Source organism: Suncus etruscus, chromosome 6 (genome assembly GCF_024139225.1).
Source record: "Suncus etruscus isolate mSunEtr1 chromosome 6, mSunEtr1.pri.cur, whole genome shotgun sequence".
NCBI lineage: Eukaryota > Metazoa > Chordata > Mammalia > Eulipotyphla > Soricidae > Suncus > Suncus etruscus.
Genome location: NC_064853.1, coordinates 6,200,156 through 6,223,964, shown reverse-complemented (window position 1 = coordinate 6,223,964; position 23,809 = coordinate 6,200,156). Strand labels below are relative to the sequence as shown.

The following is a 23,809-nucleotide window of genomic DNA, read 5'->3' as shown; positions in this document are numbered from 1 at the left end:
GTCCTTCTGCATGTAAAGCAAACACCCTGCCTCCATGCTATCTCTCTGGCCCCCTCCAGTTGGCCTTCTGGACACGAAGACAACCTTCGCGCATGCGCGGCCCGAGTCCCATTCCAGTTTACCTTCCGGCCACGAAGACAGCCTTTGCGCGTGCGCAACGTTCTCGCGCGTGCGCGTTGCGGCGTTCTCGCGCGTGCGCGGCGCACATCTCGCGAGAAGAGGCCTGGAGGGCCGGTAAAATGGCGCCTCCCAGTCCCCGAGAACCCAAGGCCCCGCCGGCTGCGATCGCGACCAAGCCTGAGACGGAGATGATGCTGCCGGGCTTCCCGGACGCCGACAGCTTCGTGAAAGTGAGTCGGGGTGGGTCGAGGGGTCGCAGCATCCTCCGTGCCCCGCGCAGCCTCGTCCCAAGCCTGAGCCTGGGTCTCAAGTCACCTGTCAAGAGGAGGGCCTGCCCTGCACGCTGGCTGGGTGCATTTGGTCTTCTTGGGGGGAAGTCAGTGGGTTTGGGGGGCTCAAGGGACTCGCACCCGGCAGTGCTCAGGCTTACTAACCTGGCTCTGCATCAGGAATTGCTCCTGGCTTAACCCTGGGGACCTTTTAGGGTGCTGGTATTGAACCCCAGGTCTGCCCCCTCTTTGCAAGGCAAGCATCTTACCCGCTAGACTCTCTCTCCAGGCCCCTGCCTGGCGAATTTGAAGGCCTGGCATGTTGCTACTTCAATAGAAATAGATTTACTTCAAAAAAAAAATATATATATATAAAGAATGAATGAGGAAACTGGAAAACCTGTCTAGAGTACAGGTGGCGGGGGTGGGATGGAGGGAGATTTGGGACATTGGTGATGGGAATGTTGCACTGGAGATGGGGGGGGGTGTTCTTTACATGACTGAAACCTAATCACAATCATATTTGTAATCAAGATGTTTAAATAAATAAAAATATTTAAAAATAGAAATAGGCACTAAAAACAAACAAACGAACAAAACTAAAACAGAGCCGGGGAGATAGCATGGAGGTAGGGCATTTGCCTAGAATGCAGAAGGACGGGTGTTCGAATCCCGGCACCCCATAGGGTGGGTTCCCCGAGTCTGCCAGGAGCGATGAGCGATGCGTAGAGCCAGGGGGAACCCCTGAGTGCTGCCGGTGTAACCAAAAACAAAAACAAGAAACCCTAAGTTTGGACAAAAGCAAACAGGCAAACCTAAGTTTGGAGCAGGGAGATGGCTTAGTGTGCAAAATAAACTAGAAACCACTAAGCCAGGGGTCTCAAATTCAATTTACCTGCGGGCCGCAGGAGGCAAAGTCGGGGTGATCCTTGAGTGCAAAGTCAGTAGTAAGCCTTGAACATTGGGGTGTGTGACCCAAACAACTAAAACAAAACAAAACAAAACAAAAAAAGATTCCTCTAGGGCAGGGCCACAAAATGTTGTACAGAGGGCCGTTTGTGGCCGCAAGTTTGAGATCCCTGCTGACTAAGCCATCTATCTTCCTACCCTAAACTTAGGTTTCTAGTTCATTTGGCCTGTAGGATGGCAAAGATGGTTCCATCTCCAGCATCCCCATTATTCCCCAGCTTCTAGCAGGGAGTGACTTTTTTGGTTTGTTTTTGTGCCACACCAGCTCTTAAGGGGTCACTCCTGGTTCTGTGCTTAAAAGTTACTCCTGACAGGTTCTGGGGAACCATACGGAATGCCAGGGATATAACCCCTGTTAATCTAGTACTAGGCAAACGCCCCACCCTCTTATGCTTATTGCTCAGACCCTAGGGAGTAACTTTTAAATACCCTCGATGTGGCTGGAAAACCACAGGGAGAAACCTAAAATGGTTTTACAACTTCCCGTGCCTAGTTTTTACAGAGACATGAAAGTAAAATCGTCTGTAAATTGGCATTGCCACGTCCTCAAAATTCTACATAGCTTTAACCTCCCAGCATTTGACCATGCTGTTCTTTTTGTGTGTGTTTGGCTCTTAGAATTCTCAGACCACCAAGCCTTGGTCCCAGTTGGGTTCATAAACATAGTATTCACAGCTACTGTGTCCCAGCCTCTTTTCTTTTGTTAGCACTGTTCACGATGAAGTAAGTCCTTTCACACAAGTCTCTGCTTTCTATCTCTGACAGCAACTCTGAGCTCAGAGGCAGGTCACTTGCCTTACAAGTTCATGGCTCTGAATTTGAGTAATTAGTGTATTTACACACACATATACACATTTATTTTGTTTGTTTTGAGGCCACACCTAACAGTTCTCAGGGGACCATGTGCAATGCCATGCATCAAATTGGCCCCGCTCCTAGAACACAAGAACTTTGACCACTTGATACTCTGTCTGGCGCTGTCATGAGTGATTTTATTATCTCATTTAACCCTCAACTCTATGGCATAGGCACTTTTATTATGTTCGATTTTTTTCAGAGAAGGAAGGGCTTAGCACAGTAGTGAGGGTGCTTGCCTTGCACTCGGTCCACCTGGGTTCGATCCCTGGCATCTCATATGGTCCCTAAGCCTGCTAGGAGTAATTTCTGAGCTCAGAGCCAGGAGTAACCCCTTAGCACTCCTGAGTGTGGTCTCAAAACAAACAAACAAACAAAACAAAGAAGCTCAGGATCAAAGAAATGAAATAACTTTCCCAAGAACACAGCTAACGGGTGGTAGCACCAAAATTCACGCCTGGATTGCTGTAAATAGTATCAGAGCATCCATTCTTCCTTGCCACTGTCCAGAGTCTGCAGTCGCCCAGAAGTCAGTTGCCGGGGCCCGGGCGGTGGCGCTAGAGGCAAGGTACCTGCCTTGCCTGCGCTAGCCTTGGATGGACCGCGATTCAATCTCCTGGTGTCCCATATGGTCCCCCAAGCCAGGAGCAACTTCTGAGCACATAGCCAGGAGTAACCCCTGAGCGTCACCCGGTGTGGCCCAAAAATAAACAAACAAACAAAAAAGTCAGTTGCCTGTTATAAAAAAAAAGGCAATGAGATAAGACCTGCTAGTAACAACTGTATATTAGGTGTCTTTCTCTAAGTTGAGGCCTGTCTGGTTTTCTAAATGGCCAGAGTTGCTGAGGGATGTGGGGCTTCATGGCTGAAACTTGTTCTTTTCTCTACAACAGTTTGCTCTCGGATCAGTGGTAGCTGTGACCAAGGCATCTGGGGGCCTGCCTCAGTTTGGTGACGAGTATGACTTTTACCGAAGTTTTCCCGGCTTCCAGGCATTCTGTGAGACACAGGGAGACAGGCTGCTGCAGTGGTAAGTACTGTGTGTGTTTTGTGTTCAAAGAAGTCACTTTAGAGATGTAGAGAATGTTTCTTAAAGTTTGTTTCCTTACCATAATTTCTGTGCTCTGAAAAGCTAGAAAAGATATGTTTGGGCCAGAGAGATAGTACAGAGGGTAAGGTGCTTGCTGAGTTTGGTTCCTGGGATCCCATAGGGTCCTCTGAAACCATCAGTGATTCCAGAAAACAGCCAAAAGTAATCCCTAAGCACAGCCAGGGTGACCTAAATAGAATAAAAGTAGAAAATAAGACCATGGGGCCCGGAGAGATAGCACAGCGGCGTTTGCCTTGCAAGCAGCCGATCCAGGACCAAAGGTGGTTGGTTTGAATCCCGGTGTCCCATATGGTCCCCTGTGCCTGCCAGGAGCTATTTCTGAGCAGACAGCCAGGAGTCACCCCTGAGCACCGCCGGGTGTGGCCCAAAAACCAAAAAAAATAAATAAATAAAATAAAAAAAAGAAAGAAAATAAGACCATGGATTTTATTTAGGAAATGGTACTTTATAAATGTTTGGTTTAACTTTTTGTTGTATTTTTGGGACCCGCCTTGCAGTGGTATTTCTGGGACCATATGGGATACCAGGGATTGAACCCAGTTGGCTGCATGCAAGTCAAGCACCCTACCTGCTTGACTATTGCTTTGGCCCCCTTTATCTGGGGGCTGGGAAATTCCTCCAAACAGTGCTCAGGGGGCCCAGGATCCACTCCCAATACTACTTGGCTGACTGCTTCAATACTCTTTGGAGCTAATGGGCCACTAGGGTCATGTCCAGTACCAAGGGTAGAACCTGGGGCACCTGCCTGCTAGACATGCCACCAGTTATTCTGTCTCCCAGGCCCCTCCAGTTTTGTTTTTGGGGTACCACATCCAGAAATGCCAAGTGGCTTGCGTCACTGGTCCGGCCCCCAAAATGGGTTTTATTTAGAAAGATGTGAGAGCGGGCCGGAGAGAGAGCATGGAGGTAGGGCATTTGCCTTGCATGCAGAAGGACGGTGGTTTGAATCCCGGTATCTCATATGGTTCCCCAAGTCTGCCAGGAGCGATTTCTGAGTGTAGAGTGTAGAGTGTACACTCAGGAGTGTACCCCTGAGTGGTGCCGGGTGTGACCCAAAAACAAACAAACAAAAAAGATGTGAGGGGCGAGAAAGAGAAGTGAGAGAGTAGGGGGGAGGGAGAGAGAGAAGAGATAGGAGAGACACAGTGACAGTCCTACTGTTCTCAGGGATCACTCCTGGTGGTGCTCAAGGGACCATGTTTGATACTGGAGTTAATCCTAGGAGTGTCACATGTAAAGCATGCACCTTACTTCCTGTACTCTCTTTTTCTTCTGGGTCCTCATTTAAAATTTCTTTTTTCTGGGCTACACCTAGCAGTACGTAGGGCGTAGTTCTGCCTCTGCACTCAGGGATCACTCCTAGTAGACTCAGGAAGCCCTATGAAATGCCAGGAATTAAACCCGGTTTGCCGCCAGCCGGCAAACACCCTCCCTGCTGCACTACCACTCCAGCCCCCCCTAATTTTCTTTTAATGCAAGAAGCTGAGAGAGAACTTTGGTTACGGTTATGGCCCATGAGCCTGGGCCTCAGCCCACTGTGATTCCCATCATCCCCTGGTCCCCCCAGCACTAGTAAGCTGCCCTGGGTAAATCCCCAGCCCTGCTAGCCTAAGCTGGGGACATCCTCAGGCTGAACAACACTACTTAGAGCCTCCCTTAAAAAAAAATCACAGCCAGGGCCCGGAGAGATAGCACAGTGGCATTTGCCTTGCAAGCAGCCGATCCAGGACCAAAGGTGGTTGGTTCGAATCCCGGTGTCCCATATGGTCCCCCGTGCCTGCCAGGAGCTATTTCTGAGCAGACAGCCAGGAGTAACCCCTGAGCACTGCCGGGTGTGACCCAAAAACCAAAAAAAAAAAAAATCACAGCCAGGGGCCAGAGAGATAGCATGGAGGTGGGGCGTTTTTCTTGCATGCAGAAGGACTTTGGTTCGAATCCTGGCATCCCATATGGTTACCCACCCCCTCCTCCACCCCCCTCAAGCCTGCCAGGAGTGATTTCTGAGCATAGAGCCAGGAGTAAACCCTGAGCACTGCTAGGTGTGACCCAAAAACAAAACAAAATTACAGCCAATGCAGGGTGGGCTATTCAGGGAGATGACAGTGACTAACAAGTACACCCTCCACTCAGTGCTGGGCATTCCAGACTCACTCTTGGATACAGGCTTTATCAGTGCAGTCAGTCCGTCTCTGGAGGCTGTGGAAAGGGGCTCAGCACTAGGCCATGTGCCTTAGGTGCGTGCCTTAGACCCTGAACTTGATCCTGAACCTGAAAAAGTCAAGAATAGGGGTTGGGGGCAGAGAGATAGCACAGCAGTACGGCATTTGCCTTGCATGTGGCTGACCGGGGAGGGACCCAGTTCGATTCTCAGCATTCCCATATGGTCCCCAGCCTGCCAGGATTGATATCTGAGGGCAGAGCCAAGAGTGACCCCTGAGCACCTCTGGGTGTGGCCCCAAAACCAATCAGTCAAGTTTTAAAAACAAAAAGAAGCAAAAATGGGGGACTCCCCCCCAAAAAAAGGCCGGAGTGGTGGTGTTAGAGGTAAGGCATCTGCCTTGCAAGCACTAGCCTAGGACAGACTGCGGTTTGATCCCCTGGAGTCCCATATGGTCCCCCCAAGCCAGGAGCGATTTCTGAGCACATAGCCAGGAGTAACCCCTGAGCATCAACAGGTTCACCCCCCTCAAATAAAAGCAAAAAGGGGGCCATCACAGTGGACTCACAGACTGACCGGGCTCTCCCTCATCAGCATGAGCAGAGTCATGCAGTACCACGGGTGTCGGAGCAGCCTCAAGGACCGAAGCAAAGTGACGGAGCTGGAAGACAAGTTTGACTTAGTGGTGGACACCAACGATGTCATTCTGGAACGAGTGGTGAGTGTCATCTTCCTCACGGGGATCGTCTTCAGTGGGTGGAGGAGAGGAAGGCTACACCAGCAGTGTATCCAGGCTTGCTTCTGGGCTTGCTCGGAGAACCGAGTGGTGTAGGGGATTGAACTGGGGTCTCCCACATGACACACAAGGCGTGTCCTCAGGCTTCAGAGCACTCTGTGGTCCCCGTTGCAGCTTACTCTGATGGTGACTAACACACGAAGTGCTTTTGTGCTACTAAAGGGAAGGATGCAGCTTTTTCCACACCTCTGCCCTGTATGAATGTACCGTAGCTCGAGCTATATTCCCATTGACGTCTCTTACTGTATCGCTAGAGAGGAGGCCTCTGGATCCAGCTAAAATTGTTTGCTCTTTTGTTTGCTTGTTTTCTTGGTTTGCTGTTGTTGTTTTTGTTTATGGGTTACACCCAGTGACACTCAGGGGTTACTCCTGACTATGCATTCAGCATAGCCTGGGTCAGCCGCTTGCAAGGCAAACGCCTTACTGCTGCACTATCTCTCTGGCTCCTTGTTTTTACATTTATGGCCACATCCGGCAATGCTCAGGTATGACTCCTGGCTTTGCACACAGGAATCATTTCTGGCAGTGCTCAGGGGCCCCTCTGGGGTGTCACAGATCGAACCTGGGTCAGCCTTGTGCAGGCCAAGTGCCCTCCCCCCCTGTGCTATCACTCCGGCTCTCAATAGTCCAGAAAAATTTCTTTAATAGTTTCATTAATTATTAGCCTGAAAAGCAAGACCATAGCTCAAAGTCTTTCCTCTTTTAGGGCATCCTCCTGGATGAAGCTTCAGGCGTGAATAAGAACCAGCAGCCTGTCCTCCCCACGGGACTGCAGGTCCCCAAAACCATCGTGTCTAGCTGGAACCGTAAGGTGAGCCTGGTTTGGGGTTTGTTTCCGGTTTGCCTCAACCTCCTAGTGGCATCTGTGCTGGCTCGGGCCCTTGAACCAGAGAAGTAGTGCACGGTCAGCACCACCTGGCCTGAGTGGCACTACATTCTCACACTGACACCAAATCCCAAGAAGGGCTGCTGGGACTCCTGAGCAACGGTTGAGAAGCCACCTACCCCTCGAAGGAACAGTAGGGCCTTTTCCCCCAAAATCCAGTTTTGTTTTTTTTTTTTGGTTTTTTTTTTTTGTTGTTGTTTTTGGGCCACACCCTGTGACGCTCAGGGGTTACTCCTGGCTATGCGCTCAGAAGTTGCTCCTGGCTTCTTAGGGGACCATATGGGACGCCGGGGGATCGAACCGCGGTCAGTCCTAGGCTAGCGCAGGCAAGGCAGGCACCTTACCTCCAGCACCACCGCCCGGCCCCCCAAATCCAGTTTTTACTTCTGTTGCCATTGCGGAACTCAGAGCTGGCCACTGTTTGTCTGATTCCTAGAAACAGCAGTGTTGCTCTGCACTAGGAATATGGAGTGCTCTTGTTCTCTTCTTTTGGTTAGGGGTTGTTTAGACTACACTTGGCTGGGCTCAAGGCTGACTCCTGGCTGTGTGCTCAGAGCCAGCTCCTGGTTTTGTTTTGTGCTAAGGAATCACTCTGAGCTGGCTCTAGGGCACCATACATGGTTGGATTTAGGACCATCGCTCAGAAGGCCTGTGCCCTCCCTATTGTGCGGGTCTCTTTGCCCCCTCTCTGTTCTTCTCTTCCTGAAAATTTAGCATAGACTGGGATTTACTGCTCAGACTTGTTATTCTCTGTGTTAGAAGCTGTGTGTTGTTCATAGGCAGGAGAATACAGCAGCAAGAAAAGCAAGTCAGAAACATTCCGGCTGCTTCATGCCAAGAACATCGTCCGGCCCCAGCTTAAGTTCCGCGAGAAGATTGACAATTCCAACACCCCGTTTGTCCCCAAGATCTTCATCAAGCCCAATGCCCAGAAACCACTCCCTCTGGGTAAGCTGAGCCTGCATCCCCCTCCTTCCTTTCAGGGGGCCACCAGCCCCTCTCCACCTTTCCCAGACCCGCCTATTCCTTTCCTTCCTTCCTGGGACCACCTGCCACATGACTCTCCCCGCTCATGTCCCCAGGGCTGTCTAAGGAGCGGCGAGAGCACCCCAAGGACCGGCCCGAGGACCTGGATGTGCCTCCTGCCCTGGCCGACTTCCTCCACCAGCAGAGGACTCAGCAGGTGGAGCAGGACATGTAAGTGTGGGCCTGGCCCGACTTGGCTCCACCCTAGCCCATACTCATCAACACAGCCTCCTGTCCTATGTTCTCAGAGGGGTCTGGAGACTATCCAGTGTGACCCAGACTTCTGTCTCCCCAGATAACAAATGGTGCTTCCAGCCCTGTTGTGTAGATTTTTCTGGTGGGGTTCAGGGGACCAGATAAGATGCTGGGGATGGGGGCCAGAGCGAAAGCGCAGTGGTATGCATTTGCCTTGCATATGGCTGATCCAGGACGGACCTTGGTTCGATCCCCAGCATTCCATATGGTTCCCCAAGCCAGGAGTAACCCCTGAGCGTCACAGGGTGTGATTCAAAGCCAAAAAAAAAAAAAAAATGCTGGGAATGGAACCCGATCAACAACATACAAGGTAAGTGCCCCCCTCTCCACTGTGCTGTGACTCTGGCCCCTTAACTTTTTAATGAAACGAGACACGTTGGGGCCGAAGATAGTACAGGCATTAAGGCTTTGCTGACCCCAACTGATCATCCCCAGCACTATGTAAGTTGTCTTCGGCACTGCCAGGGATCACTCGTGAACATGGATATTGAAATAGTCCCTGGGTACCTAAAAGTCAAAAAATTGTAAATTATAAACAGCGCTGGATGTGGCCCAAAATCACTAATAAATATTTATAAGTTAGAGATATTGGTTCTAGAGGGTTAGGACAATGGTTAAGGTTCTTGCCTTGCTCAGAGCTAACCATGGCTTACTCCTGGCAGGGCTTGGAGGACTATATGGCGTGCCCAAGATCAGCAACATGCAAGGCAAATGTTCTCCCCTGCTCTTTCTGGGCCCCATAAAGGACATCACTCAAATAAAACTTGGGTTTCCAATTCTCCAGCTTGTAGCAAGGGGTGACAGAGTGCTTATCTTGGCAGTCATGGCTTTGGGCTCATCCCTGGCACCAAACATAAACAAAGGGTCTAAATTTGGTTTTGGTTTGGGGCCACTCCTTGCAGTGCTCAGAGCTTACTCCTGGCTCTGCTTTCAGGGATCACCCTTGGCAGGTTTGGGGAACCATGTGGGGTGCCGGGCATCAAACCTGAATGGACCGTGACCAAGGCAAGTGCTCTACCCGCTGTGCCAGTGGTCTGGCCCAGGTCTCTAAGTTTTGGGGGGTTTGGGTGGGGAGTACATGGGGCCACACACAGAAGTGCCCAGGAGTCACCTCTGCCAGTGCTTGGGGTCCCATGTCATACTGAGAATCAAACCCAGGCCTTGTAGCATCAGCCCATTGGGCAGTCTCTTGAACCCTAATGCTCAGGGCTGAACTTAGCTGCTTGGCATGTCCTACCACTTGAGCTATTAGATAATTAGCCCCAAACTCTAAGCTAGAATTGTTCAGTCCAGGAAAACTACTAACATTTGGTATGTGATTGAGATACTTTGCTGTATCCCCCCCCCATTTCAGAAATTGGTTACCCCAAATCACAGCGAGTAACTGTATTGGTATCACCTACTATTACCAGCCAGAGTGTCTTGCAAATGATTGTACTTGGCTCTTTGTATATGATTAGGTGGGAGTTTTATTTTTTTATTTGTTTCTGGTCTTTGTTTATTTTGGAGCCAAACTGCAGTGCTCAGAGGTTACCCTGACTCTGCGCTCGGGGTCACTCCTGGTGTGCTTGGAGGACCATAGGGGATGGCAGGAGATTGAACCTGGGTTGGTCTCATACAAGGCAGATGCTCTACCTGCTGTGCTATAGCTCTGGCTCCAATTATCATACCTAGGTGGGGCGGGGCTTACACCCAGCTATGCTCAGTGTTCTGTGCTCAGAAATTGCTCCTGGCAGGCTCAGGGTACCATATGGGATGCGGGGATCAAACTCATTCTGCTATTTGCAACGCAAATACCCTACCCACTGTGCTATCACTCCAGCTCCTAATTATCAGACTTCAAGGGGGGGAAAAGCTTCACCTTTTCAGTTTTTATTTGTTTGTTTGGCTTTTATTGTTTTGGATTAAGACAATGCTTATGTTACTGCCGGCAGTGTTTGGTGGATCAAACAGGATGCTGGAGCTCAAACCCGGGTTGGTCAGTACAAGGCAAATGGCCTCCCATACTCCTGTCTCCAGCCACACCTTTTTTTGTTTGGTGGTTGGTTTTTTTTTGTTTGTTTGTTTTTGGTTTTTGACCCACATCTGGCGATTTTCAGGGGTTACTCCTGGCCCTGCACTCAGAAATCCTGGCAGGATCAATATATGGGATGCCAGGAATTGAACCCAGGTCTATCCGGGTTGGTCACTTGCAAGGCAAATGCCCTACCACTGTGCTATTTCTCTGTCTCCCCGCTTTTTTTTTTTTTTTTTTGGTTTTTGGGCCACATCCGGCAGTGCTCAGGGGTTACTCCTGGCTGTCTGCTCAGAAATAGCTCCTGGCAGGCACGGGGGACCATATGGGACACCGGGATTCGAACCAGCCACTTTTGGTCCTGGATTGGCTGCTTGCAAGGCAAACACCGCTGTGCTATCTCTCCGGGCCCCGCTTTTTTTTTTTTTTTTAATGCACCTGGATATCACTGAAGTAAGGGTTATCGGTCCACGTGATTCTGAGAGTTTCGCCTTGTCTTTTCTCCCTTGTTTTTACCTTTAAGCAGTTGCTTCCCTTTTAGCCACGGGGTTGTCTCTAACTGGCTGATTCCTTGACTCTGCAGGTTTGCACATCCGTATCAGTATGAGCTCGACCACTTCACTCCCCCGGACTCGGCACTTCAGAAGCCGCAACCCCAGGTCGGTGCCAGGTGACCTGAGTGGCTGGGAGGGAAGTGTGTGTCCCAGCAGGCAGGGCTGGACCTTGCTCACTTGTGCTGTAGCCAAAGTTGATCACTGATGGCCTGGCCTTTTTTTCTCTTTCCCCCCTCACCCCCCTGCTCTGGGACACAGGACTATAAGCCCGTGGAGGATACACCTTGTCACTTTGTGACCTCGCTGGAGAAACTCGTGGAGCTCAATGAGAAACTCCTGGCCTGTCAGGAGTTCGCTGTGGACTTGGAGGTATCTCAAAGATGGTCGGTCTCAAGGGAAGAGTTTCGTCCTCGCTGCTGGAGAAGCTCCTAGAACTGCTTTTCTCTCCTCTTCCCCTTTCAGCATCACTCGTATCGGAGCTTCCTGGGCATGACCTGCCTGATGCAGATCTCCACTCGCACCGAGGACTTTGTCGTTGACACTCTGGAGCTTCGCAGTGACATGTACATCCTGAACGAGAGCTTCACCGACCCTGCCATCGTCAAGGTCAGTGGGATTTCGTCACTTCCTGGGGGCTGGGCGAGGCTCCCTGTATCAGGCCTGGCTGGCACCACTGTGGCTTCCTGAGTACCACATCACGAGTGAGCCCTGAGCACAGCCAGGGTGGCTGCAAAAACAAGAGCTCAAACAGTAACTCAAACTGTAACTCATTACTACCCAAGGAGAGATTAAGTCATTTAATAATAATTCATCTGCTTGCTTCCGAGATTGCTTTTTTTCTTTTTTGTTTTGTTTTGAGGGTTGAGGAGATGACACGGGAAGGAGATCGACCCACGTCAGCCTCGTGCAAGGCAAATGCCCTCCCACTGAGTTCTCTCTCTGACCCCTCCTAGGTTCAGTTTTATGGTGACAGATTAGGGGTGGAACCCAGGGCCTCTGCTCTACTGCTGAGCAGTGTATCTGGCCTATTTAATTTGGCCTACAGCTCTCCGTGCTTTCAACCACCTGTTTCTAGAGGCAGAAACTGCTTCTGAGGGAGGGGGATGATTTTGGCCCCACCTGGCAGTGCTCAGGGATTACTCCTGACTCTGAGCTCAGAAATAACTCCTTACAGGCTCAGGAAACCATATGGGATATGATGGGGATGGATTGAACCCAGGTCAGCAGCATGCAGGACAAATGCCCTATACCTACTGTGCTACTACTCCAGCCCCTGTTACTCTGTTTTTGTCTTTTGTTGAAAATTTGGGTGGGGGGGACTTAGACCACACCTGGCCCTGAGCTTAGAAGTGACGTTGGGGCCCGGAGAGATAGCACAGCGGTGTTTGCCTTGCAAGCAGCCGATCCAGGACCAAAGGTGGTTGGTTCGAATCCCGGTGTCCCATATGGTCCCCCGTGCCTGCCAGGAGCTATTTCTGAGCAGACAGCCAGGAGTAACCCCTGAGCACAGCCGGGTGTGGCCCAAAAACCAAAAAAAAAAAAAAAAAAAGAAGTGACGTTGGTGGTGGTGCTCAAAGCCACATGATGTGGTAGCCGAGCCTTAAACCAGGGCTCTGGTGTTGCAGCCATTCCAGGGTGAGCCCCTTTATCTCCTGTGTCATCTCCCTGGCCCTCGGGACTGTTTTGACTTACTGGCGACACTTGAAGCTACACTCTCTGCTCTCGTGAGCAGTTTCCACCCATAGAAATGTGACTGGAAGCATAAAGAGCTGCAGGCCAACTGAACTCAGGCCAGAGACACTGCTCAGTAGTAGAGCAGAAGCCCTGGGCTCCATCCCCCAGTCTACCACCATAAAACTGAACCCAGGAGAGACCAAAGAGAGAACTCACTGGGAGGGCATTTGCCTTGCACGCGGTTGACCTGGTTCAATCTGGCATCCCATAGGGGCCCCCGAACACCACCAGAAGTAATTTCTGGGGCTGGAGAGATAGCATGGAGGTAGAGCATTTGCCTTGCATGCAGAAGGACAGTGGTTCGAATCCCAGCATCCCATATAGTCCCCTGAGCCTGCCAGGAGCGATTTCTAGCATAGTGCCAATGTGACCCTCCCCCCCAAAAAAAGTAATTTTTGAGTTCAGATTGAGGAGGAAGCCCTGAGCGCCACCAGATGTGTCCCAAATCCAAACAAAAAAGACCTGAATCTGTGTTAACCTTCATAACTGCTACTCATGCCAACATTTCCATAGCTCGGGGGCAGTTGATTTTCCAAGTTCAGGCCCCTTCCCCTCACCATCATGCGTCCCTTTGGCTCTGCTCCAGGTCTTCCACGGAGCTGACTCTGACATCGAGTGGCTCCAGAAGGACTTCGGCTTGTACGTAGTGAACATGTTCGACACCCACCAGGCGGCGCGTCTGCTCAACCTGGGCCGCCACTCCCTGGACCACCTGCTGCGGCTTTACTGCAATGTGGAGTCCAACAAGCAGTTCCAGCTGGCAGACTGGAGAATACGGTCGGTATTCGCCAAGGGAGGGAGGGAGCTCAGGAGGGCACAGGGGCAGAGAAACATTGTCCGGGCTTTGGCAACGCTCCAGGTCTAGAGTTGAATGAGGATGGGCTGTCCTGGCCCTTTGCACAGGCACAGTGCACCATGTGAAGTTTCAGGGTGATAATGGCGCATTTATCTGGGCCGGTGGGTGCCCTGGCCTCACGGAGAGAGAGATTGAAATAGAGCTTGCAGTCAGTGTCTGTGTAGGTTCCTGGTGGAAGGTGGTAAGTGTGTGTGTTTGCATGAGATGAGCCACGCCGTTGGCTACGTAATAGAGAAGCATCTGTTACAACTCAGGTCACAGCCACTTGTAGGATCTCTTGCTCATTTTCAAGGGTGTCGACTTGGAGGTCCTGGCCCCTGGAGAAAGACGTCACTGTGGACGCCCAGAATGATAGCACAGTGGGGAGGGCGTTTGCCTTGCGAGCTACGCATCTGGGTTCAGTCCCGACACTCTTCACATATGGTCCCCATCATGAGAACCTGAGCATCACCAGGGGTGCCCCAAGAAACAGGAAACAAAACACACTGTGAGGACAGAGAGAGAGTCTAGTGGGGAGTGTGCCTGCCTTTTGCACACTATGACTTGAGGTTACCACCAGTGGTCCCAAGAGCACAGAGCAAGCAGCAGAGGGAGTGGCCCAAGCCCTCCCCCACAGCCCAGGACAATCTGAAAATCTTTCCCTATCTGTGAGCCCCTGCCACGGGTCATACCCATCTAGTGGTGATCCTCACAGATGCCTGAGGGCCTTGTTTGCAGCCTGCAGGTCAGGAATGTGGGCTAGAGAGGCTGGTCATCTAATTACCTGGCTGATAGTCTCCAGGGACAAATAATCCGGTGCCATGGTGCTCAGGTGCTCAGGAAAGGCCATTCTGAACCACATTGGTCTCTCACTGCCCATTCTGGCCACTCTGGGCACTGTGACGTGTGTGGGAAATTTTGGCTGCACGTGTAGTGTCAGCTCTGAACCGTCTTCGGTCTCGGGCACCAATAACAACTTAACAGGCACAGGAAGGAGCTGTGTCCTCTCACTGTAGGCCTCTGCCCGAGGAGATGCTCAGGTATGCCCGCGAGGACACCCACTACCTGCTCTACATCTACGACCGCATGAGGATGGAGCTCTGGGCCCGCGGCAATGAGCAGCCAGTGCAGCAGCAGTTGGTGTGGCAGCGGAGCCGGGACATCTGTCTCAAGGTCAGACCTTGGTGCCCCCACCCCCAGGGCTGTCCCTGCCTCTTTCTTGCTATTTAAGAAAAGAGCCAGTGCTGGGACCAGACTCATAGTAAGCAGGGTGGGCACTTAACTTGCTCGTGGCCAGCCTGATTTGATCCTCGGCATCCCATAAGGTCCCCCGAGTCTGCCAGGAATGAGCCTTGAGCATAGAGCCATAAGTGAACTTTGAGCGCTTAGCTAGCAGTGAGCTAGCTGACCATCAAGTCAGGAGCTCAGTCTTCTTGAGCATTGCCAGATAAGACCCAGAAACTCAAAAAAAATAAAAAAATAAAAAATGGGAAAGAACCAATTGGGAGGGGCCAGAGAGATAGCATGGAGGTAAGGCGTTTGCCTTTCATGCAGGAGGTCATCGGTTCGAATCCCGGCACCCCATATGGTCCCCTGTGCCTGCCAGGAGCAATTTCTGAGCCTGGAGCCAGAAATAACCCCTGAGCACTGCCGGGTGTGACCCAAAAACCACAAAAAAAAAAAAAAAAGAACCAATTGGGGAGGGTACTTGCCTTGCACACAACTGTCTCAGTTCAGTCCTCAGCATCCCTGTGGTCCCCTGAACTCCACCTGGAGAGTTCCTGAGTGCAGAGCCAGGAGTAAGCCCTGAGCATCAGCAAGTGGGGTCTCTCTACCTGCCCCTGAAAGAGCCTGTGGTCTCAAGTAGCCCAGGCCCAGTGGCGCCCCCACGGGTCTTGAATGGTCCCTGTTGTTCCATAGAAATTCACCAAGCCCATCTTCACGGACGAGTCCTACCTTGATCTGTACAAGAAGCAGAAGAAGCATCTCAATACACAGCAGCTCACGGCCTTCCAGCTGCTATTTGCCTGGAGGGACAAGACTGCGCGGAGGGAGGACGAGAGTTATGGGTGAGGAATCACTGTGAGGCCAAGCAGTCGTGGGGAGGGGTTCAGTCTGGGGTCAGTGTGAGAGTTTTGGGGAAAAGGGAATTGGTGTGAGTGCAGAGCCAGGAGTTATCCCTGAGCACAACCATATGTAGTCCCAAAACCGAAATGGAATAAAATCTGGGTGTGGGGCCAGAGGAGTAGTGCAACAGGAAAGGACATTTGCCTTGCACGAAGCCAATCTGGGTTCAATTCCCGCCATCCCACATGGTCCCCTGAGTCCACCAGTAGATTCCTGAGCACTGCTAGTGTGTCCCAAAAACAAACCAAAAATTTTTTTTAAGAAATATCTATTTAGGGGCCGGAGCTATAGCGCAGTGGTAGGGCATTTGCCTTGCATGTGGCCGACCCAGAATGGACCTCGGTTCAATCCCCAGCGTTCCATATGGTCCCCCAAGCCAGGAGCGATTTCTGAACGAATAGCCAGGGGTAACCCCTGGGTGTGGCCCAAAAACCAAAAAAAAAAAAGAAAAAGATACTTAATTCTTACTTGTAGGTGAAATGGGTCTTAAAAAGGAGAAACAGTATTTTCCTTTGGGCCTTCTCACAGGCTCTATCTAGCACAGGCTGATTGAGAATGTGCCTCTGTCGTGTCTCCACAGATATGTTCTGCCGAACCACATGATGCTGAAGATCTCTGAGGAGCTGCCCAAGTGAGTGAGCCTTTGAGTCAGGCCGCGCAGGGGTCTCGCTTGTGAGCTGTTTGCTCGAGAAAACTCTGCCTGGGCATTTTTAGCCACCAGTCCCAGGGCTAGGGGAGGTTGGGTGGGGTGGGGGAGTTATTTGGGTGCAATAAGGTCCCCAAAGGTGGCAAACCCAGGACTCTAGGACTTATGCCTCTGGACTGCTGTGTAGGGACCAATAGCTGTGCTCGAGAGAGTGTCCTTGGTGTCTCCTGAGTCCAGTGTCAGAATCTGAGCGCATGGGGGCCAATGTCTCGAGCTCTCAGCACCGCCTGCTTTTAGACTCAAGCAGCGCACGCCTGACTTGACCTGTTCTTGCTGTCGGTCGAAGTCTGAACTCGGCGTCCACCATGTGGCTGTTGAGCCGCTGCTGCCAAGTTCACCGAGTATGGGTCCTACACTGTGGCCTGGCTGGCCTTCCTGATGGCCAAGGCGTCTGCTTAAGAATCCTGTGCTCATAAGAAGCAGTGACGGCAGCCTCCTAGTCCGTGCAGGCCAGAGCTATTGCCGATTCCTGACTCCTGAGCCCTCGCTCCAGCTGGGCCTGGTGGCCTCTGCATTCCATGATTCCGTGCATGATTCCATGTTCCTCTCCTATCTCAGGGAACCCCAGGGCATCGTTGCCTGCTGCAGCCCTATCCCACCGCTCGTTCGGCAGCAGCTCAACGAACTGCACGTGCTCATCCAGCAAGCCCGGGAAATGCCCCTGCTCAAGGTAAGATGCTCTTCAGGCCCATGTTTAGCTCGTGGAGCACTTCTTCTGTGCTCCTTGCTGCCACCTGCACACGCTGGCTGATCTCTGTTCTAACCAATGCTGAGGGGCCAGAAATGGTCCAGGAGGTAAGGCCTTCACCTTACTCGCAGCTGGCGCTGGTTCTATCCCTGGCTCCCTCTATGGTCCCCTAAATGCTACTGGAAGTAAGCCCCGTAAGCTCAAGCTGCAGCTACCCTGTTGACTTTTGGGTTCTCCTAGGGTCCCTGGGGAGGTAGCGCTGCTCCGAGTTGGCTGTGGCCACTGCTGGCCCCGAGTGAGGGCTGGGCCTACTGTGCTATGCGGCGGGGGTTGCTTGTGGAGCTCACCACCGATGGGTCAGGGGGCGCTCACCCAGGCCTACGGCTGCAGACCTGGCCCCCCTACAGCCTGGTTTTCAGGCACTGCTGGAAGCACTCCTTGAGTATTAATTAGATCAGAAACCTCACCTGCACACCCCAAGTGTAGCTTCCAAACCAAGGAATGACAGGAAACAGGCTGTGCCAGGCACCAGTTATGTGGGGTGTGCAGTGGCCCATCAGTGCCCCCCACAGTGCGCCCCAAGCCACAGGTGGCACCAGGCGCCTTTACGGGTTTTGCATTCCACTGTGTATTTCGTCGGAAACAACGTCAAACACTGCAGTATCTCTGTGTATCAATCTCCAAGGTCGATGATTCAGGGAGTCTTAAAATATCCCCTGAGAGGTGAGGAAGAGGCTGAGAGGAGTTACATCGTTCCTGGGTACTTTGTCCCTTCATTCCACAGCTTGTCCCAGTACAGAGAAACCAGCTAGTAGGAGGAACTATTTGCTGCCTTTCTGCCTGGGCAGGCTAACAGGTTTCTGTCTTGTTTTAGAGACTTACTCTTGACTCTACCATGGGTGCTAAGGAAACCCTGTGGGGTACCAGGGATCAGACCCAGACCAGCCGCATGCAGGAGTAGCGCCTTCCTGCCTGCACTGTGGCTCCAGCCCCAAGTGTCACTTGGTTGCTGTTTCGTGAGCTGGGAGCAGTCAGGGAGGGAAATCTCAGCTCTGGAGAGGAGCCCAAGTCGCATGGGGGAGTGGGCCGGAGTGACAGCACTGCAGGGAGGCCACTGCCTTGCTCACAGCAACCCAGGTTTGATCCTCGGCATCCCATATGGTCTCTCAAGCCTGCCAGGAGTGATTTCTGAGCTCAGTCGGGAATAACACTTGACCATCACCAGGTGTGGCCTGAAAGCGAGGCCAGTATTGGTCGGTATTGGGGCAGCAGGGCCCCATTCAAACAGCTTCTCCTTCTCTGTTTCCCTCAGTCAGAAGTCCCCACCGGAGGGAGGAAGAGCGGCCCGCAGCCCAATCCCGAGGTAAAGTTGTGTCGGTTATTCCTTGCTCTAGGGTACTTGGGCCAGGCCACACAGGTCCTCATGTGGTGGCTTTCGCTTTCTTCTCCACGCAGAGACTGGAGAACGTTCTCTTTGGGCCTCACGACTGCTCTCATGCCCCATCTGATGGCTCTCTGGTCATGCCTGCCAATGGTAAGTGGCAGGGAGGGCCCCAGCCGCTGGAGACCTGGGGACATCCCACCCCCACCTCACTGTTCTTTGATTGTGCTGACTCCCCCTCCAGGGCCTGTGCCAGTGAGGAAACAGGCCAGTCTCTTCCAGGACCAGCAGGACCAGGAGCCCCCAGAGGCCCCCAGCTACCTCCTCACCACCGCCACCCTCTCCTTATTTAACGTGAGTCACCCGATGCTGAAGCTACTCCATGTGGAGCTCAGAGATAGGGAACTGTGGGCTCAGCTGAGGCTGTCCAGCTTCGGGGGCAGGGGAGGTGCCAGGTGTCTCCACCAGGCGTGCCCAGTGCCAACTCTGAGCATTTCTCTGCCCTACGCACACAGCAGGAAGCAGGATTCCCCAAGAAAGCCCAAGAGTCAAGTTGTGCTCGGTGCCGTGTGTCCGGGCTGGGCCTACTCTGTTTGGACTTTGCTAACTGGTCCCTCCACCGGGCTTCTTCCTCCTCCTCCCCTCTTGGGGTTCGAACTGTGGCTTCAGGCGTAGCACCTTGCACTGCTGAGCGGGACGGGTATGAGGAAAGTGCAGGTGGGACTGGCGAGGGAGGCAGGAGGTGTCGTCTGCAGGCAGAACCGGGAGAGAAGCACCACTGCTTGGGGTCAGACGTGACAGGACCACCTCCGAGTACTCACCTGACCAGATGCCGTGTGACAGGGTGGCAGCTGACAGCTGTCCAACATGAGCTTGCTGGGCCCCAGTCTAAGAGAAGCGCACAGGAGTTCACTTCCACTCAGTGTTTGGGCCATACATATAGCACAGCAAGGGCAGCATTTGCCTTGCATGTGGCTGACCCGGGTTCGATCCCCAGCATCCCATAGGGTCCCCTGGGGCACCATCGGGAATGATCTTCTGAGTGCAGAGCCAGGTGTGGCCCAAAATTAAAAACAGAAAAAGGGCCGGAGAGATAGCATGGAGGTAAGGCGTTTGCCTTTCATGCAGAAGGACGGTGGTTTGAATCCCGGCGTCCCATATGGTCCCCCGAGCCTGCTAGGAGCGATTTCTGAGTGTAGAGCCAGGAGTAACCCCTGAGAGCTGCCGGGTGTGATCCAAAAAAAAAAAAAGGGAAAACAGAAAAGTCCAGGATTTCAGCTAGTTCATGGGTGCTGTGGGATGAGGGTGGGGGCACAACACCCTCTAGGTTTAGGCACCTCTAAACCTTCCCCGGCCTCAGTTCCCTTTATCACACCTGGATGATGATGGTCAGCAGTGTGGGCACAGTCTGACCACCTTCCCTGCACTGTCGTGATCACTGCGAAGAGGAGCAGTCTGGCTGTCAGGGACAGATGGTTCCAGAACCTCAGGGACTCCTGTGGAAACAGCCCCTGAGCAGTGGCCCTCAGGCCTACCCACCTCTCCCTAAAATAGGGACCTTTTATTTATTTGCCTTGTTCTGAAGCCCACATTTTTTGGTGCTCAGGGTCCATTCCTGCAGGGCTCGGGGTCATTCGTGGTGCTGGGGATCAAAGCAGGCCCTCTCCCCGCTGAACTGCTTCTCCCAATTCAAGCCCCTAGCTGTGGGGCTAATGGGAAGAGAAGGCTGAGTGCAGGCACCCAAGCCCCGATGCTGACACTGCATGGGTCTCCGTGCACTGCCAGGCATGGTCCCCAAAGTAAAATGGGATTTTTGGTATCACCCTTAACCTCTGCGTCATGTCTCGATGTCACAAACTTTCCATCTGCGCCCACAGGAGCCCAGTGCTGAGGAAGATGCCAACGTCCCCTTAACTACAGCCCAGAAGAAAGCCCGGAGCATCCTGGAGTCCTTTGAGAACCCCTTTCGAATGGTAGGTGGGGGCTGTAGTTTGAAAAGTGTGGGTGGTGCTGTGGGGCCCACCTGTGCGACCTGGGGCCCGGGATGAGATTTGTGTCAGGAGCCCTTAAGGGGAAGCCTCGAGGGAGCCCCCAAGCTCTGGGTCGGGTGCACTGTGCCCCTCGCTGACCAGGCCTCCTCCTGCCCCAGTTTCTGCCCGTGCTGGAGCACCACGCTCACATCTCGCAGGCAGCCAAGTTCGACCCGTCCTCCAAGATCTACGAAGTAAGTGACTTTGCAAGCATAGATGACATTTGCTCCTGAGTAGGGTCTTGAGACCAGCAGCGTGATTGCGGGCTGTGGAGCACTTTCCCCAGACTCCTCTCATTCCCTGCTGAGAGCAGATGGGGAGGAGAAGTTGGCTTCCTCTGCACAGTGGTATCTCCCTCCCCCTGACCCTCACGCTTGTGGTTTTTTCAACAACCTTGTTCCCTGCCACAAGGCGGGGACCAGCTCCCTCTGCCAAGGCCGTGCAGGACCAGGATCTGGGGAGCTGGGCGCTCTGCCCATCTCAATAGTTGTAAATAAATGGAGCTGAGGGAGTCTCCATCTTTCTGGGATTCCATTGGGAACCCACGGCTTTTGTGCTCTGCTCTCAACACTGTGGCTCGATCGTCTCATTTAAATAGTCAAGTCTGAGGTTGGGCCTTTTACCTGTTTCAACGTAGATCAGCAACCGGTGGAAGCTGGCTAGTCAGGCCCAGGCTCAGAAGGATGCCAGAGATGCCACCAAGAAGAAAGCAGCCGAGCCCACAGGTACAGCTCCTATGAACTCCCGCAGTGCCTTGGCGGTCTGGGTCCTGAGAGCCCGGTGCCAGCTCACACAGCGGGTCCCTCACCTGCCAACAGAATTGGTGGGGCAGGGCTGGGGGTGGGAGCCTGCGCAGAGTTGGCTTCCCCCACTCCTGAGGCCCAGCCCGGTCCTTATGTTGCTGCAGCTGCCCAGGACAAGGCCCTGGACGTCCTGCCCAAGACGGAGGAGGAGCCAGAAGCCGCTGCACAAGCCCTGTCCGTGCGCCAGCAGATTGCTGTACGTGTCCTGTGGCATCAGGGCTTTGAGGGAAGGAAGAGCTCAAGGGTTACTCCTGACTCTGCACTCAGAAACCACTCCTGGTTTCACTCGGGACCCTAGGGATGCTGGGGATTGAACCCAGGTCAGCTGTGTGCAAGGCATACGCCCTACCCACTGTGCTCTCGCTTCAGTCCTCACCTCCCCTTTGTGCCTTCGGTCTCAACAGCTGGAAAATGCCAAGAAGAGAGAGCGAACCACCAGTGACCCCAGAGCCACCGAACAGAAACAAGAGAAGAAGCGGCCGAAAACCTCCAAGAAGCCCAAGGACCCTGAGGAGGCGCCTGAGAAAGACTTTACCCCTTTCGACTACAGCAAGTCCGACTTCAAAGCCTTTGCCGGTGAGGACTGGCCTGGTACCTTGGCTGGACTATAGGGGCTGCTCCTGGCACACAGGCACCCCCAACCCTGGCCTAGGGGCGCAGGGGCCCGCCTGCCTGGGAGTAGAATCTTGGCTTTGAGGACCTGCGTTCCCCATCGTGACATAGTGAGGTAGCCCCCGGCAGCCCAGCCTGCACTGGGGAAGGGGTCACCCATCCCAGGCTGGGGGGGGCGGCGCCGTGTCTGGGCTCCCTGGAACCTTGTCCTCTTCCTGCTTCCAGGAAACAACAGATCCTCGCCCGCCTCCCAGTTCGACCCCAATAAGCAGACCCTGACTGGCAAGGTAGGAGCCCACTGCTGCCCCACTGGTGTAGGGAGGCACTGCATCCCTCTTCCCTCTTACCCCCTCCCCCACTGCACATCCCGTCCCCCTCCTCAGGTGGGGGTTGAGGGTCCTCCCTGCCCAGATGTAGAAGCAGTCTGGGGCCAGGGTGTGGGTCCCCACAACATCTGCCCCAGGGATCACGGCGCCTCAGCCTCTTTTCTAAGAGTGTTTCCTCCTCAGAAATGCCTCTCAGCCAAGAAACTCAAACAGACCACAGGGAACAAGAGCATGTCCTTCCCGACGGGCAAGTCGGACAGGTGAGGGGGATCAGACTAACAGGTGCGGGTCTGGGTCAGATAGGGAAAGGGGAGCTTTGCCCATGCCCCCCAAAGAACAAAACCCTTTACTCCTGATCCTGAGAACAAACTTTGACACACACTGGAATATGAATATGCCTCAGACCCTGGGGGACCTGTGAGAACCCCAAGACACTGTCCTCCCCATTGCCACACATTGATCCTCACAGCATCATGGCACTGCAGGGTGCGGGGCCTCAACTCTATTTGTGGTTGAAGAAACCCCCCTTTCCTTCTGTCTCCACAGAGGGTTCAGGCACAACTGGCCGAAGAGATAGTGCAAAACACCGGGTCCCCGGTCTGGACGCAGCTACTGGGCGGGTTTGTACAGACTGTTTTGACCATTAAAAATACGATTCTTAACAAACAAAGCGGCTTCTGCCTCCTTTGCCTGGTTCCACGGGCAGCAGCCATGGTATAAGGCTTCCCCATGGGTTCCAGCCTGTGTCCTGGGAGGGAGCGATGGGGTGTGGGGAGCAGAGCATCCCCTCTAAGGAATGGGGGTCACTTGATTCAGGAACTGAGAATGTGTTCTTTCCCCCACAAATACTAAAAACACAAAAACTTTTTTTTTTTTTTTTTTTTTTTTTTTGGTTTTTGGGCCACACCCGGTAACGCTCAGGGGTTACTCCTGGCTATGCGCTCAGAAGTCGCTCCTGGCTTGGGGGACCATATGGGACGCCGGGGGATCGAACCGCGGTCCGTCCAAGGCTAGCGCAGGCAAGGCAGGCACCTTACCTCTTTGCGCCACCGCCCGGCCCCCACAAAAACTATTTTTATGGAACTTTTTCCACAGAAGTTTGGAAAAGACTACTGGGCACCCCCAGGGGCGCCTTGCATACGGCTGACGTGGGTTTGATTCCCTAGTGCCCCATTTGGTACCCCAAAGACCATCAGGAATGATTCCTGAGTGCAAAGTCAGGAGCAACCAATCCCAGAGCATTGCTGGGTGCAATCCAAAAAAAAAAAAAAATTCCAAAAACGAAAAGGGGACAGATGGATGGACATTGATTCTTTTTTTGTTTTGTTTTGTTTTTTGGTTTTTTTGGGCCACACCCAGTGGTGCTCAGAAATCGCCCCTAGCAGGCTCAGGTGACCATATAGGATGGCAGGATTCGAAGCGGTATCCGTCCTATGTTGCCCTGCATGTTGTACTATTGCTCTAGCTCCCTGTTTCATTTTTAATGTTATTTTGGGGTCACCCCTGGCAGTTCTGAGGATGAGTTGTTTCCAGCGGTGTTCTGAGAACCACCCC

At 52.8% G+C, this 23,809-nt stretch overlaps 1 protein-coding gene across 1 annotated transcript; it reads left to right on the top strand.

The window, feature by feature from the left end:
* Positions 1 to 236: 236 nt before the first annotated feature.
* Positions 237 to 22,925, top strand: EXOSC10 (exosome component 10). The gene is made up of 25 exons (XM_049775300.1): positions 237 to 350; positions 3,107 to 3,243; positions 6,077 to 6,200; positions 6,985 to 7,089; positions 7,944 to 8,112; positions 8,247 to 8,361; positions 11,043 to 11,118; positions 11,272 to 11,382; positions 11,476 to 11,619; positions 13,334 to 13,524; positions 14,599 to 14,755; positions 15,503 to 15,651; positions 16,290 to 16,340; positions 16,974 to 17,085; positions 18,416 to 18,466; positions 18,559 to 18,637; positions 18,729 to 18,838; positions 20,362 to 20,457; positions 20,634 to 20,708; positions 21,152 to 21,239; positions 21,422 to 21,513; positions 21,722 to 21,893; positions 22,155 to 22,216; positions 22,439 to 22,515; positions 22,802 to 22,925. The coding sequence occupies exons 1-25, from the start codon at positions 240 to 242 to the stop codon at positions 22,830 to 22,832; spliced, it is 2,685 nt and encodes an 894-aa protein (XP_049631257.1). The 5' UTR covers positions 237 to 239; the 3' UTR covers positions 22,833 to 22,925.
* Positions 22,926 to 23,809: the final 884 nt, after the last annotated feature.

Excerpts from the sequence above, each read along its gene's own strand:
- EXOSC10 (XM_049775300.1), top strand. The coding sequence starts at position 240 with ATGGCGCCTCCCAGTCCCCGAGAACCCAAGGCCCCGCCGGCTGCGATC. Across the intron at positions 6,201-6,984 it reads ATGTCATTCTGGAACGAGTG|GGCATCCTCCTGGATGAAGC; the intron begins GTGAGTGTCATC and ends TTCCTCTTTTAG. Across the intron at positions 21,240-21,421 it reads GAAAGCAGCCGAGCCCACAG|CTGCCCAGGACAAGGCCCTG; the intron begins GTACAGCTCCTA and ends ATGTTGCTGCAG.